At 43.6% G+C, this 15,702-nt stretch overlaps 2 protein-coding genes across 9 annotated transcripts in view; one reads left to right on the top strand and one right to left on the bottom strand.

Moving 5' to 3' along the window:
• Positions 1 to 3,709, top strand: part of CCDC113 (coiled-coil domain containing 113) — a 32,090-nt gene extending 28,381 nt beyond the window's left edge. For all 8 annotated transcript variants that reach the window (XM_041764771.1, XM_041764767.1, XM_041764765.1 and 5 more), the window contains one exon: positions 466 to 3,709. In XM_041764771.1, the coding sequence (XP_041620705.1) occupies positions 466 to 594 (129 nt within the window). In that variant the 3' untranslated portion in view covers positions 595 to 3,709. The remainder of the gene's footprint in view (positions 1 to 465) is intronic.
• PRSS54 (serine protease 54) lies at positions 1,006 to 14,040 on the bottom strand. The gene is given in 6 exon segments (XM_041764773.1): positions 1,006 to 1,545; positions 4,499 to 4,630; positions 5,220 to 5,478; positions 11,941 to 12,112; positions 13,952 to 14,000; positions 14,002 to 14,040. Coding segments are annotated over 6 exon segments (1,188 nt in total). The 5' UTR covers positions 14,038 to 14,040.
• Between the last annotated feature and the right edge of the window lie 1,662 nt (positions 14,041 to 15,702).

Here is a 15,702-nt window from a genome sequence, read left to right as displayed (position 1 = left end):
AGCACCCTAGCCCCTTGTGAGCACAGAAGGGAAACGGGAAATGTGCAAATGGTCAGAAAAAAAGCACTAGGTCTGCCACAGGCCTGGTTGCATACTGAGGACACTTGAGACACACGAGTAGCTCAGAAACCCAGGCAGGTCACTCTGGAAGCCTGGCATTTCACATCTAGACCTGGGTTCCTTTTCCCACAGTACTTTCTCTGCTTGGTGGCAGGGAGTGAATTAGGATCCAAACTTAGGCCCGTCAGATTTGGAGCTGAGAAATAGCACAGCAGGAACCTAACAACCACTCACTTCACTGAACAGAAACAAGCTCTTTGGAAGAATCTTCCAGCCTGGCACTGCCCGTACAGACTCCTCTGCATCATCGCAGGACTAGATGCGGGTTGCATTCTGAAAAATCACAATCTCTTTTTCCCGAATGACCGTCTCCCCCCCCTCCACCCCTTTTTTCCTTTTTTGCAGATGTCCTTAAAAGGCTACCGCAAGGCATGGAATAAAATGAAAACCACCAATGAGCAGTTGCAGGCACTTTGCCCCCGCCAGGAAATAGCCAGAGGGAGGCCACAGCTGCAGACCAGAGTGATCCATTAAAGTAATCAGTTCCTTTCCAGTCAAGGGGTCCTCTCACTGTTCCCTGTGCTGCTTGGTGTCCCCGACTCTCCAGCCGGACTGCTGAACACTTCCCAGGCCACATTTGCCTGTTGGGAGTGTGGCTAATTTCATAGCCTGGCCCCTGGAACCATTAACACTGAAAGAACCACAGGGCACTCTAATGGTTTGACACTTGTTAGCCCACATTTAGTTCACAAGCACAAATGAAAGTGACCTTCCCGCATGTAGGAGTGGGACAGAGGAGGGAGAGCCCACCCATTATGCACTGTGGGCCTGTCCATGGCAGCCCAGGTGTGCAACTATCAAAAAACAGACACCAAAATAGCATGGTGACTGCCTGGCACTCAGCATTCTGAGCTTACTCTTCAGTTGAGAGGTTTAGGTCCTTGACTAGATACCATTGCAAAAGAAAACCAGCACAAAGAAAAACAAGATAATTTCTTGGGGCTGATGTAACCTGTTCTGACCTGAAATAGGCCCACCACCATCCCCGGCATCCCCACCATAATAGTCATAGTACATGGGTTGGATGGCCGCAACAGAAGACTTGCCTAATTCCTTTAACCCTTTCTCCCCAACATCTGGACCCTTGCTAAAGCTGTTTGTTGGCCATGAATGTATGGTGACCCTTTTTTGTCCTTGCATGTATGTTTGGGACCATACACCCTGGCCCAGCCCAGAATGTTTTCTCTGTGTCACGATGATATGTGATGAGTAGCTGAAGAAAGGAAACGAATCCTCCAAGTGGTGGAAAGAAGACAGTGGATGGCTGGTTTTCTTAGTCTTGGATATAATCCAGTCACTATAGTCTTCCACCCTGATGTACAGAAATACGCCAGGGCATTCCTCACCACCATGGGACAAGATTCCTCTCAGCACCCACAGATTCAGTTGCTGTAGCTGGCACATCATTGGGTTTCCTGGGTCCCCCTGTGACAAAAGACAGAAGGTTTCAGGTCTTAGAAAAACTTAAAAAAATATATGTAAATGCTTGTACAATTTACTATTTGTTCCAGAAATGTTTTACACTGGTTCTCACTGGAGTTGGGGTACATTATAGCATACCAATTCCAAACTAGGCGGCTGCTACCATAAATTCCAACAAGATGACTTTTTCTTTTATTATATAAATTATTTGTAGGTTTTTGCAGTTTGGCAACAGCTTCCTGGTTCCCATTTCATTTTCATGGCCCTTTGACTAAATCCTCACTTTCTTTTGGTTTCTCATTCCTCAAATGTTGATCCCCCCCCACCCCCCCGCTGTTTCTAGCCTGGAATGCTCACATTTTTCCTTCTCTCTGCTGTGTTTCTATCCTCCATTCAAGCTGCTCCCTCCATCCCACACTCCTGCCGAGGTCAGAGCCACATTTCCCCGGGGAGCACTGACCAGGTTAGGTTCACAGCCTGTCCACCTGGTCGGCACCTGTCGGTGCCCCTGTTCATCAGCCCTGCCCATGCTCCCAGCCTTCCCACAGGAAGTCCTCTGGGACTCAGAGGTGATTCTGCCACACAGACCTGATATCCCTTTGAGGGAGTGCGTGGAAGCTTGGCACACTTACCTAGATATGTGACCCTGGCGAGTCACCTACTACTCTCTGAGTTAAAGTGCCTATACTACATGCAGAGCTCCTAACACAGTGCCTGGTACACAGGCTGCACTCAATGAAGAATTGGCTACCATTATTCTGGTGTCTATAAAAGGCCATCATTTTTATGTGAAAAGCTGAGACATATGAGGACTAGCAACAAGACAACTGCTTGGTATAATTTACCTTAGCTGCCCCACTCCCAAGCCTCCCCTTAAGGGTATTTCTGACCCCCCACTCCAGCCTAGTGGTCCATCTTACCCCAAGAGAGGTTGTCATTCAAAGGCTGGGCAGCCCCCTTGACCTGTGTGGCCTGTCTCTGAGAAGGGCTGGTCAAGCACACATTGCTTTTGCTGCCCCGTGCTGCCATGGAGCAGAGGGTAGAGATTTCACCCCAAGTTCTGGCTGGCAGTGATAGGACTGTTAAATAGACTCCTTTAGCACCATATCATGTCTACTTTGGTCAGAGAGGTTCTCTGGCCAAGCATAGCATGGTCTCCCCTCCTGTCACCAATACCACTCCCAGTTTGCCTTAATTGTGGTTTTATAGCTTAAGGAAGAAAAATCATGCCATTTAGGACAAATAGTTTGATGAATGATTGTGCAGTAGACCTCCCTGGCTGTTGCATGGTTTTGCAAGTTGCCATTCCACCTGGGTGTAGAATGCAGTGCTTTTTCTCTTCCTCCTAACCTGTGGGACCTAACTTCTGAAGCCCAAGCAGCTGAGAGAAGTAGTACCAGGTGCTTCTCTGAAGCAACCCCAGCTCATCTCCCAGAGGAGCAGCCCCAGCTTAGAGGGGCTCTTTCATTGTGTAATGCTCAACTTTGACATTGAACAAAAGCCCTAACAGTTGTGAGGAGAAAGGGGAGCAGTGAGTTCAGAGTGATTCTGCTTTGGGTTGGATTTCTGGGGACTCATTAGGCAGATACTGAACTTGGGTGGCTTATCCTACATATCTGAAATATGACTATGAGGATCTCTGGACACTGGAACATATTTCTGAAAGAGGAAAGGATCCTAGGTGGACAAGTCAGTGTCTGAGCCAGTTTGCAAGCACAGTTCAAAAACAAAGGACTGACTGCAGGTGCGCTATAGTTAAAAACCAATAGGTAAAAACCACTCTGAACTTTGCAGATAGATTTAAAGAGGTAATCATTTTAGAGTATGAGCAGCTTACCATATTCCATTGAATCTAAGATGCTCTTGAAAAATTTACATCTTTGAAATGAGATGTGTCTTTTAATTGGTTGATGTCAGAGTTCTCATGATTGATCATAAAATAATGGTGGATTCTACAAATAACAGCATCTTCAATTTGATGAAATATGTGCTGGATTGATGGAATGGTTAACAGCAGGATTTTGATAGCTAGCTATATTTTCTAATGTATTTTAACATGTTATCTACTTTAAAAAGTTGTTGGTCTTCTATGGGTAGAGAGTCTCATACAAAGTAGGCACTCAAATGTTGAACCAACTTTGGAAAGGCAAACTCACTGCCTAATGAAAGGCAGTCCTTCATGTATTTGCAATAAAATTACTTTTAGAAAGAATTATCTGCATATATGTATTTTTCTGCCTTTCTCTAAAATACTTTCCATAAATCATCTGGGGAAAAAAAATTCCCCACCAGGGAATCCTGACACTTACTTGAAGGAGAGTGGATGATCCGCACCTTAGAAATTTTGGAGTAGAGGAGAAAAACTGCCTGGAAATCTGGTGGACCTATGTTCTCATCCTTACTCTAACATTTATTAACTGTATGACCTCTGTAAATCACACTTTCTCTGAGTATGGGCATGAGGGAGCCTGGGCCAGGGGTTTATGAATTCCACACATTTTGCTGAGGTGTAGGACAACCACATCTATACAACTCTCTTCCAGATGGAGGGCAGGGCTTCTTACAGAAAAAAACTCCAATAACTGATGAGCAATAGCATCAGAGTGTAGGCTCTATAGAAGCTGAATACAATGACCCCACCCTGTAGACATGCTTGAAGTATATCTTCATGCATAGTTTGGATTCACACTTTCAGACTTTTAGCCAGTGAGAAAACATCTATGACTTAGAAATGCTTAATCATGTCACATTTAAAATGGTGACTGTTTAGTCCATTTAGTAGATTTTTAATGAGCATCTACTGTCTGGCCAAGTGCTGGAGGCAGCTATGAGTGCCAGGTGCCAGTCCCTGCCAGTCCCTCATGGAGTTGACCATGCGATGAGGGAGTCTCAAGGTTCCCTCGAAGTGACCACTGCTCACTCTCAGCCTTTAGCTTTTACTCCATCATGCTCTTACCAAGCAGACAGCATCAGTTTCCTGTTCCATGTGATTGCCACATCCTGTTTTCTTGAGTTTGTGTAGGGGACATAGGTTGATGTCTTTCACATAGATTTTCCTCAGGATACTCATCGTCATGTGATTTCCTGTCTGGACCATGCAACAGAGAGCCAAGAATTATTAACAAGAAGACATTGCCTATGTCAGCTCAACTACAACTCACATATCTACATGGGAGTGAGTAGAAAATGTTCTGATAAACCCCTTTTCCTTATAGAAATCAGAACCTGTGTCAGAGTTTTTCTGAAAACTACCTTTGTTTTGAACTTGGATGTGAAAATAACATATTCCATCCTTCTTCTACATCTACAGAGAATACATTTCCTTATTCATTTTCCAAGAATAAGAGAAAACAAGGACAGCTTAGCAAAGAGGATAATCAGTTCCAGTTCAGGGAATAGTATCCCCTTGCCCCACTATAACTTTGCACTCACTTCAGGCTATTTGCTGCCTATGTACTTCTAATTTTGGTGTAAGACTAGAAGAAAAAGGAACACATATAAGAATGGCCACAGAAAAGGCAAGCATTGGAAATCTTGACTTATTACATGAGGGTTCCAGCCCAATACCAGAATCTCAAACAACCTGAATTATTAAGATAAGCTCTAGAATGGTTCATCCAAGTCACCCCCACCGCTAGCATACACACAGCCTCCTCTAGGAGAAGGAAGGCATTAACTGCAGATGTGGGATTCCATCCTGCCACCCAGCAGTTCCGCAAGGCTGGTGGCACATGCAACTTTCTGCTGAGGAAGCAGATGGGCTGGATCAGGTTGCTGAACTCCATCGCCGTGTCTGTCTTCAGGAGGGCTATGTTATTGATCATGGTTTCATTATCAAAATCCTCATGGATGATGATGATATTGGCTGGATACTCTTCATGAGCAACCACTTTGGCATCCATCTTAGCTATACCAACTATAACAATGACGTCCTTCCTAGAGAGAGAGAGCGCAAAGGAAACTTGAGAAGCCAAGGCACCATGGAAGATTCACACTTCCCTGTTTTTATATTTAATTTTTGTTTGTTTGTTTGGAATACTCATTTTTCCTGGGCTAATTTTTACTCATCCCTTTGGATCCAGTCCCCAGAAAATCTTTTCTGAACCCCTAGGCTTGTATCTTCCTTTGTGAGCCCATAGCAACTTGGGAATTTCTCTATCGTAACATCATTTGTCCCACCACCGAAAGATAATCTGTTATATCAGGGATGATTATCTTCATGCTTTTCCCATAGTTTTATTTTTTGTTTATGTAGTCATTGTTACATCAAAGATATGATCTTGACTCCTGATTTTAGCACTTAAATTTTAATATAAACATCTTTTCATATTACAAACTCTAAATACTCTTCAGAGAAATTCTGAATTTAATAATGATGGAGTTCATTTGGGTGTTTTCCCTTTCTTCTCTTGGGGATCACCCAAGGAACTACAAGAATGAGAAAGGCTGCAAACACCATGAAGCAAAGAGACACAAGAAACTCCAAATATCAGAATCAGAGGAAGGGCTAACAAAAGCAAGGGGAGACAGCAGGAGTGCAAGGAGTTCTAGATGATACCTACCCCCACAAAGTCAGAAAATGCTGGTCAAATATGCTTTTCAGCAAACAAGTGGAAAGAAAACAAATAAAACCATTGCCAAAATAAAGGCCAAGTTGGAAGCAGCATGAAGGAGAATAGATAACACAAAAAATACAGTAAGGGACACAGAGGGAAGGACTGAGAGAAGTGGCCAAAATGAAATAGATATTAACAAAGATTTTTATTTATTATTATTTTTTAAATCACAATTTTATTTTTTTTTTTAAGATTTTTATTCATGAGAGAGACACAGACAGAGGAAGAAGCAGGCTCCCTGCAGGGAGCCTGATGTGGGACTCCATCCCAGAATCATGCCATAAGCCCTGAGCCAGAAGGCAGCCACTCAACCACTGAGCCACCCAGGCATCCTTAACAAAGGTTTTTTAAAATTTATTTTTATTGGAGTTCAATTTGCCAACATATAGCATAACACCCAATGCTCATCCCATCAAGTGCCCCCCTTCAGTGCCCGTCACCCAGTCACCCCCACCCCCCGCCCACCTCCCTTTCTACCACCCCTTGTTTGTTTCCAGAGTTAGGAGTTTCTCATGTTCTGTCTCCCTTTCTGATATAAAAAATAGTGAAAGGGAAGAAAGGAGAAAGAAAAAAGAAATGAGTGGGAAATATCAGATTTTTTAAAAATTGGAATTCAGTTTGCCAACATATAGCATAACACCCAGTGCTCATCCCATCAAGTGCCCCCCTCAGTGCCTGTCACCCAGTCACCCCAACCCCCCACCCACTTCCCTTTCCAATACCCCTTGTTCGTTTCCCAGAGGTAGGAGTCTCTCATGTTCTGTCACCCTCTCTGATATTTCCCACTCATTTTCTCTCCTTTCCCCTTTAATCCCTTTCACTATTTTTTATATTCCCCGAATGAATGAGACCATATACTGTGTGTCCTTCTCCGATTGACTTACTTCACTCAGCATAATACCCTCCAGTTCTATCCATATTGAAGCAAATGGTGGGTATTTGTCATTTCTAACCCTAACAAAGATTTTTAAAGTAGAGAGAAGAAAATAACAAATGTGGCAGTTAATGGTGAGTCAGCAGATCACAAAGAAAGTCACCCAAATAACAAAACAGAAAAAACATTTTATGATATAATTTAAGAAAATTTTCTGGAAATAAGACTTCAGTCTACAGTTCAGAAGTGGACTCCATATCCTAGGAAAAAAGGGATACAGAATGATCAACACGGAGACATATCCTTGTCAGCTCCCAGTAGGAAATAGATGGCATACTCAAGGTAAGTTGGGGGAACTCTACAAAGGTCCTGGAAAGATGTAGGAAAATCACAAAGAATAGTGCAGTGCCTGGGCACCACGTGGCAAATCCAGCTTCCTGCTGAGATAACAACCAGGGTGTTCCTGTGACTCTAGGCACTAGAGAAGGGGAGGAAGTGGTTGGAGCTATGGGGATTAGGTCACTTGGCTGGAGGAGGCAGCCAGTCTGCAGTACCCCTCAGTGGAGTAAAGACCTTGACCTCACTCTCCTTGCTTCCTCTGATCTCTAGCCAGTGTTCCCCTTGGCCAAACCCAACTGAAACCCAGAAGGTAAGAGTGCCTGTGGTGTAACCCACATAAGTTAGCCTTCTGGGACACAACAGGCTAGAAAAAGAGTAGAAAATGGGAGAGATCCAGCATAGCTAGTAGCTGGTCTTCAGTGACAAAGGACTCCATGGGCATCCAGACAAAACCTAATTAAGTCATCTTAAATGAGGCCATATAATTTATTGCCAAAGGAACTTAAGAGAATGAAAGGGGGTGCAAACAGCAGGTATACTGGGATAAATGGTCACGCACCTACAGAGGAGAAAATCAGAATGGCTTCAGACTTTTCTACAGCAAGATTTAATACCAGAAGCTGGGGGTAATACCTATTAAGTCTCAAAAGGAAAGAAGGCATGATCTATGAATTCTATACTTGAGTTGTCATTCAGGGGTGCCTGACTGGCTCAGTCAGTAGAGCATGCTACTCTCGATCTTGGAGTCATGAGTTTGAGCCCTACACTGGGTATAGAGATTACTTAGAAATATTTAAAAAGGGCAGCCCCAGTGGCTCAGCGGTTTAGTGGTGCCTTCAGTCCAGGGCGTGATCCTGGAGACCCGGGATCGAGTCCCACATCAGGCTCCCTGTATGGAGCCTGCTTCTGTCTCTGCCTCTCTCTCTCTCTCTCTCTCTCTCTCTCTGTGTGTGTGATGAATAAATAATAAAATCTTTAAAAAATATTTAAAAAATAAAATTGAAAAAAGGTGTCATTTAAGCTTGAGGATAGCACATTTCTGAATATAAAAAAACCCAAGGAAATATGGTTCTTGGGAGCCTTTTAAGAAAGTACATACCTGAAGACAAATTTTAGCCTATTCTAGTGTGGAATGGAGAAAATCCAGCAAAAGAGTTGTCAGTAAGTGTGGAATTCATTTTAACATTGGACTAAAATGTAAAACCTTTTAAAATTTAGGTTGGAGTAAAAATGTAAACTCTGGCAGTAATTAGATGGTATTACTGAAGCTGAAAAGAAAGTTGGGAGGTAGGCATATATATCTGTTTTCTCTTTTACAAGAGCCTGAACATATTATTTGCTTACAGCTAAATTATGAAGTAATAAGAATGTGCAAATATGCATATGCATCAAGATAAACATTAAAGAACCTATATCAAATGGTGTGGTGGAGAAGGAGAGAAGAAGTAAAAAGATAGGACTTCTAGCATTGGCCACAGCAGAGTCTAAAAAGACAGTCCAGAAAGAAACTGTTATGTAGTCATCTTCCATGAAATTATAACTCTCAGATGAACACTAGAAAACTCAAACTTCCCAAATTTGTCAGAGGAGACCTACAAAACAAAACAAAGGCCACAGAGTGAAAAGAAAAGAAGCAACAGAAGCAGAAAATATAACCTAAATTAAAAACAAGAAGTAGGAGTTTCATTCTGAACATCAATTCAGAGCAGAAGAGCAAGGAGTAAGATAAAGAGAGGGCTCTTGATAAGAAGGAATCTAGTCAGGCAGCCCCCGTGGGTCAGCAGTTTAGCACTGCCTTCAGCCCAGAGCGTGATCCTGGAGACCCGGGATCGTGTCCCGCGTTGGGTTCCCTGCATGGAGCCTGCTGTTTCTCCCTCTGCCTGTGTCTTTGCCTCTCTCTCTCTCTCTCTCAACTGTCTCTCATGAATAAATAAATAGAATCTAAAAAAATAATTTAGTCTCCAGTGAAGACCTCATAGTCTCAAACACCTGTAGCACATGATATAATGTTCACAAAGGGAACACTCCAGGAAATAGAAAAAGCCAGAAGCTTGTTCATGATAGACTTTAACTTACCTTTGTCAGCCTAGGACAGATCAAGATTACCTCTCCCAATTTTAAAGATTTTATTTATTTAATCATGAGAGACATATATATAGAGAGAGGCAGTGACACAGGCAGAGGGAGAAGCAGGCTCCATGCAGGGAGCCCGACGTGGGACTCGATCCCGGGTCTCCAGGATCATGCCCTGGGCTGAAGGCACGCTAAACCACTGAGCCACCGGGCTGCCCTCCCAATTGTATATAGTAAATTGTACACCAAAGACAGAGAATGAACTTTGAATTTTCTCTGTGGAAAATATTCACATGGATCACATATAGCAGAAGGACAATCCCAACAAATACCTAAGTAGATCTGATCACTATGTAGTGTAACTCAGAATTCAGTAATGCTGGAAAACAAAATAGACCAAACACCCCACCACCTAGGTATTTAAAAACCCTTATCTTTAATAAAACCCTGAGGCAAAGGGAAAATCCAGACCAAAACTGGTTGACCAGATAAACAGTAGTAATGAAAACACTACATGGAAAGCAGGACCTTTCTGGAAGGCTAGTTGGCTGGCAATGGCTACCAACATTAAGTCCAGTCTTTCCACTCCTGGGTTATTCATTCTACAGTATATTGCGTGTGTGTGAAATAATATATGTACAAGTATATCTACAGCATTTTTTGGTCTGAGTAAAAGATCACAAACAACCCAAATTTCCATTAATAGAAAACTGTATAATTATAGTAGAGCCATTTTGGGATGCTGTGCAGCTGAGAAATGTGGGAGGTCTCTATGTAATGGTAAGAAAAGATGGCTCAGCATTCCTGGTAGAGTGAAACAAGCTACAAGTGTAATACTGTGTATGGTGTGCTACCAGTTGTATTGTGGTTGTTATATTTGAACTGTGTCCTGCTGAATTTGTAGGTAAAGGCCTAGCCCCAAATGTGGCCATATTTGGACATAGGACCTTTAAAGAGGTAATGAAGATTAAATGAGGTCATAAGTGTAAGGCCCTAATCCAGCAGGACTGGTGTCCTTATAAAAGGAAGCAGAGACACCAGGAACACACACACTAAGGAAGGGCCATGTGAGGACAGAGTGAGAAGGCAGCGGTAAGCAAGCCAAAGAGAGAGTCCTCAGGAGAAACCAGTCCTTCTGATCTTGAACATGATCTTGGACTTCCGACCTCCAAAATGGTGAGAAATAAATTTCTGTTGTCTAAGCTGCAATGTCTGTGGTATTTTGTTATGGCAGTCCTAGCACATTAATACGGGGGGAAGGAAAATTCTTTCTCTGTCAGTAGATAGAATCAATATGGATAGACCTATAGGTATATGACAGATATCTGTAAATGCATTGAGTAATTAAGGAAGAATATTCAAGAAACTGATGACAGACTATGGCTTAAGACAGGGAGTTAGTGTCTGAAGGCCAGGGGAAAGAAGCTGCTTTGGTTTCTCCAGAACGTTAAACTATGTATATGTATAGTATTTCATTTAAATACATGTATTTTCAAAAAAAATAAATGCATATACTTTCAAATAGTAATTATAAATCATAGGTGTAAGAAAATTCAGTAGCTATACAATAGTCCATCAAGGGTTTATACTATTATTTAGCCAATTATAGTAATTATAATCTCTCTCCCCATACTTAGTGTATATATACATTTACATACACATATAAGGCATATAAATAGTATATATAAAGATACATATGTAATTATATATTATTTATATACTATATATTATGTTATACATATGAAAGAGTAATTAGAATTTATTTATCCATGATAATTGGACATTACATTTCCAGTGTTTTATGTGTAACTAACCATTCTATGAACAATTTTCTGCAACCACTTTTCCAGTGGTTGAAATTATTTCCTTAATGTTGATTCTCAAAAGTGAAGTCATTGGGTCAAAAAGTAAGATTATTCCTTTAATAATATTTGAGGGTTTTTCCCTGGTTTACAGGAACAAATATTTACTACATAGAAGTTGGGGAATAGATTGAAGTTCAAAGAAGAATACAGAAATCATGTGCATTCTGAGCATCCAGAGATAAGTGTTCTTAAGCATTTGCTTATTTTCTTCAAGTCTTCTCTCTATGTACATATATCTGTGGCAGACCTGTTGTTAAGGCTTGAGGTTAAGTGTTTTAAGATGTAGGCTCCTATCAATTCACTTAGCAAGACTAGAGGAAGGACCTCTAGTATCAGAGTCAGTGCCTGTGATTTCAGGAAAATGGGAATGGATATCCTTCCTATGGAGGATGAAGGAACACTCATTTCACCTTGCAGTCCCCATAGTAAAGAACACACTGGACAGCATGAATTTGGCAACTGGTGATTTTAGGACCCCAAGAGTCTTGGCAGAACAAGTGCAGAGCCAGTAAAATGTCCTGTTGCCCTGTTTCCAGGAATCCACCTTCCAGGCCTCCCCAAGCCGAGCAGGAAAAGGTCCCTCCGCCCCGCTCCAGGGGGCTGTGTAGGCCCCAAAGGCAGAGGTACTGGCCTGTTCTGCAAGGCGGATGCGATGCTGATGATCCAGAACTCACTAAGGATGCTGCCAAAAGCCAGGTGGGTGTATTGGGAATCCTGCAGCGACACTACCCACGGGAATTCCTTGTCGTTGACCAAACCCTCCTCGGAATTTTCCATAATGTTGGTTTTCTGGATGCCACAGCCTGCAGAAAAGGTAGCGGAGAGGCCTCACTGTTGGGGCAAGGAGTTGATGACCTGTGGCCACCACCACCGCGTCAGACCTCAAGACTCCCTCTCCTGCTGGTTCCTCGCTCCTTCTGGCTCTCCATCTTGGTTGCCACTAACTCTGCCACCCCTCCCGACCCATTTCTTTTCCTAGTAGGTCTCCTTCTCCGTAAAAGATTCTTGATGGCATCTTTGAGTCTAGAAATAATTTTAGGTACCAATAATCACTCTCGTCTTGGGCACTTAGAGCACACTCAAGGCAGTATTGGAAAGCATCAGTGGTTCTCAATGTGGTCTGGGACCTCTGGGAGTCCTCAAGACCCTTTCCAGGGTCTGCAAGATTTATTTAAACTGTTTTCATAAGAACACAGTTTTTGCTTTTCTCATTCTCATTCTCACACTGGTGTGTGGTGGAATTTTCCAGAAGCTACATGATGTCATCACCCTGATGGCTAATAGCATATGTGAACCTGGGTATTCTTGTGTTTCAAGATTTTCCCAGTTTTTAATTTCTAACATGGTAAAGATGGGAAGATATAGCCTCATAGCAAAAATTCTTTGGCGGGGGGAATTCTCAGTAATTTTTAAGAGTTATAAAGGGGTCCTGAGACCAAAAAGTTTGAACTCTGCTGATATACACTACTTCATATAATTTCTCCAACAGAACTGGAGGTGGACACTATATCAATCTCCATTTGCAGGTAAGAAAATTGAGTTCTAGAGCTGGTCCAAGTTACACAGCTGGTAGGATACAAGGCCAGAATTCAAACTTCATATACCCTCAGCCTGTCACAGTCTCTGTTCCAGCCACATTTCATATCCTCAGATTTGCCCTTGCTGTGCCCTGCCTGAGCAGTTGGCATACATGGTTCCGCCAGGTCTATTTTGCTTGCCAGTGTATCCCTAGAGCCTAGTACAGTGCCCGGCCCACAGTAAGTGCTCAATAGATCAACTGGTGAATGAACAAAAGCATTTTGCCATATCAAGCACTCCCTGAAGTCTTGTCATCAAGGAGCTAAAAGGTCCCACCAGGTGGAGGCTGTATCTCGCCCATGCAGGCCTGCTTGGCCTTTGCCTTCCCAAGCCCTTGAGGGAATTGCCCCGAACTGGACAGTCTCTTGGGTAGTCTGGACTTTGTTTCAAATGAGAGTTAAATGTTGACTAAAGTTTTAAAAAGTATTCTCCCCCTGCCAGGCCTAGTTTCACCAAGATGCTGTATTGCCCTATATAAAAAAAAAGTCCACATTCATAGAATCATGAAGAGAGTATAACTATGATAGAGCAGGAAGGACCTTTGAAGTTCAAAGCCCTAGGATGGGTGAGCCAAACCTCCTACTTCACTGGGTATCGGGCACTTGATGGGATGAGCACTGGGTGTTATACTATATGTTGGAAAATTGAATTTAAATTTAAAAAATGATAAAAGGTTTCATTGGAATAACAATGCTGAAGTAGAAACACAGGGAGGGTACCTGGTTCCTGAGTGTACCAGATGTACCACAGGCTCCCACCCAGGCACAATCTCCCACCTTTTGGCACCTGGGGGATGAGCCCCAGGAAGAGCAGGGTGGGCTTTTTGAACAAGCCTTTCTGTAGCCCAAGGATCCCTCTCACCCAAGGATCAGCTGTGACATCAGACTGCTGAAGCCAGTTTCCCACATCCACACCTCATGATCCCCTTCTTTGCCTAATTCCCACCACCAATCCCCGCTGTCTGAGTCATCGTCCCCCTGGATCCCTCTCTGAACATCAAGGGCCTTATGTGCTTTTCCTGAACAATTCCCCCTGTCATGTTACGGAGAAAGCAGCACACTCACTGGCAGAAGAGTGGGAGACATAGAGCAGTACTAAGAGCATCCCGCGCATCTCTGCCATCCCCAAAGCGAACTGCAGCAGACACCATGGGCAGCTGTGGAAACACAACATCTGAAGGCACAGGCTTTTCCTCTCCTCCCCAAAGTGGTGATTTCCACACCCCCGCCTCTTGGTTGCCCTGACTCTTTCCTTCGCATTGACAAGGCTTCCAAGATGTGGGACACAGACCTGTCACGTCCCAATTGCTTGGTTCCGTGCAGTGAAGAGCTCAGGGACCAGCTGCCCAGCACTGATATCGTTACGATAGGTAAGGGGGCCCACAGAGAGGAGGCAGCCCGCACTCGTCAGTTTTCTCCTTGATCCAGCCAGGATCCTCGGGCTTCCCAGAGAGTTGGGGCTCAGAAAGTTGTTTTTTGACTATTGGAATTTGACCCCTTTCTTAACTCCATAGCCATAAAATGCTGCTAAAAGAAAAAGCAGGATTTAGTGTGAGGCCACCCCCACTTTTGCTGTCCTGCTATACTTGGCTGGCTTAGAGAACACTGGAATTTCTTTTAACTACTGACACCTTGTACTTGTACATAGTAACTGACCGACATTTAGCTCAGTGAATTTGTGCAATAACCCTGTGAGGTAGATAGCATCACTGTTCCCATTTTACAGACTCAGAAGCTAACATTTGGACCCTGAGAAGCCTGGCCAAGGTCACACATGGCCAAGTGGTGGAGCTGGAATTTGAACTGAGTTCAAAGCCCATGTGTGTCTCATCATCCACCCCATCACCAGGCCCGCCCTTGCCTCAAACAATGCACAATAGCTGTTCTCAGTCACCATGTTCCACTCATGACACTGGGTGTTTCTTGTTGTCTGGATGGCTCTCAGAGTCTTCTGTGAACTGCTACAGCTAAAGGAGAAATGAACTCATTCTGACCTACACAGCAGAGCTCAACAGAGAGATTCCTTCTACCACCTTGGGAAGAATGTCCCATTGTGGCATCACAGTTACCATGGTTTCACCAAGCAAACGTCTAGATAAGGAGACCTAGGAGGAGCCAGGATGAAAAGCCTGCCTATTTCTTAAACTTAGCAGGACTCTTCTGGAAGCCTGGCTTTCCCTGGGCTTGGCCAAGAATACATCCCTTTTGCTAGATCCCAAAGCCCGGTCCATGCAGCTGTGGTCTGTCTACCTCCTCAGCACCTACTCTGTGCCTTCATGACTTTGTCAGATTGGATGGTAAGAAGCCCACTACTAAGCTGGATTTGTTTTTTCCAATCCCCGTGAGCATTCTGATCTGGAGCTCAGTTTTCCTTAGCCTTTCAACTTGCCGGTCCAAGCCAAGCCACCAGACTGGCTCTGCCAAGCCATGGGGCCAGATGGGATCTGCCCTCCTGCCACTGTTAGCGGCTTTAGTTTTAGCACAAATGCCAGGACTCGAGAGAACTGTTGACAACTTAGTGGTAAGATGTAACTCCATGGAAGCAGAGGGCTCGCAGGCTGCTGGCTCAGTCGCATGAAAGATATTTATTGGACAGGTAGGTGAATGGCTGAATGGAGGGAAAGATGGCTGGAAAGTGAAGCCTGACTCAGAACAGAGCCGCTATCACCTTCCCCTTGAGATTCCCCTGACATCCTGTGTGCCTCACAATAATCCATCACCTTTAACACCAAGCAATGGTTGGCCTCTGCTGGGAGGACAGTATGGGAAAGATCTGGGGCAATGGGGGAAATGAGAGTTGACCTTTCAGTCTGTTC

Source organism: Vulpes lagopus, chromosome 8 (assembly GCF_018345385.1).
Source record: "Vulpes lagopus strain Blue_001 chromosome 8, ASM1834538v1, whole genome shotgun sequence".
NCBI classification, from domain to species: Eukaryota; Metazoa; Chordata; class Mammalia; order Carnivora; family Canidae; genus Vulpes; species Vulpes lagopus.
The sequence above is the reverse complement of the archived record's forward strand: the minus strand, read 5'-3'. Positions and strand labels throughout refer to the sequence as shown.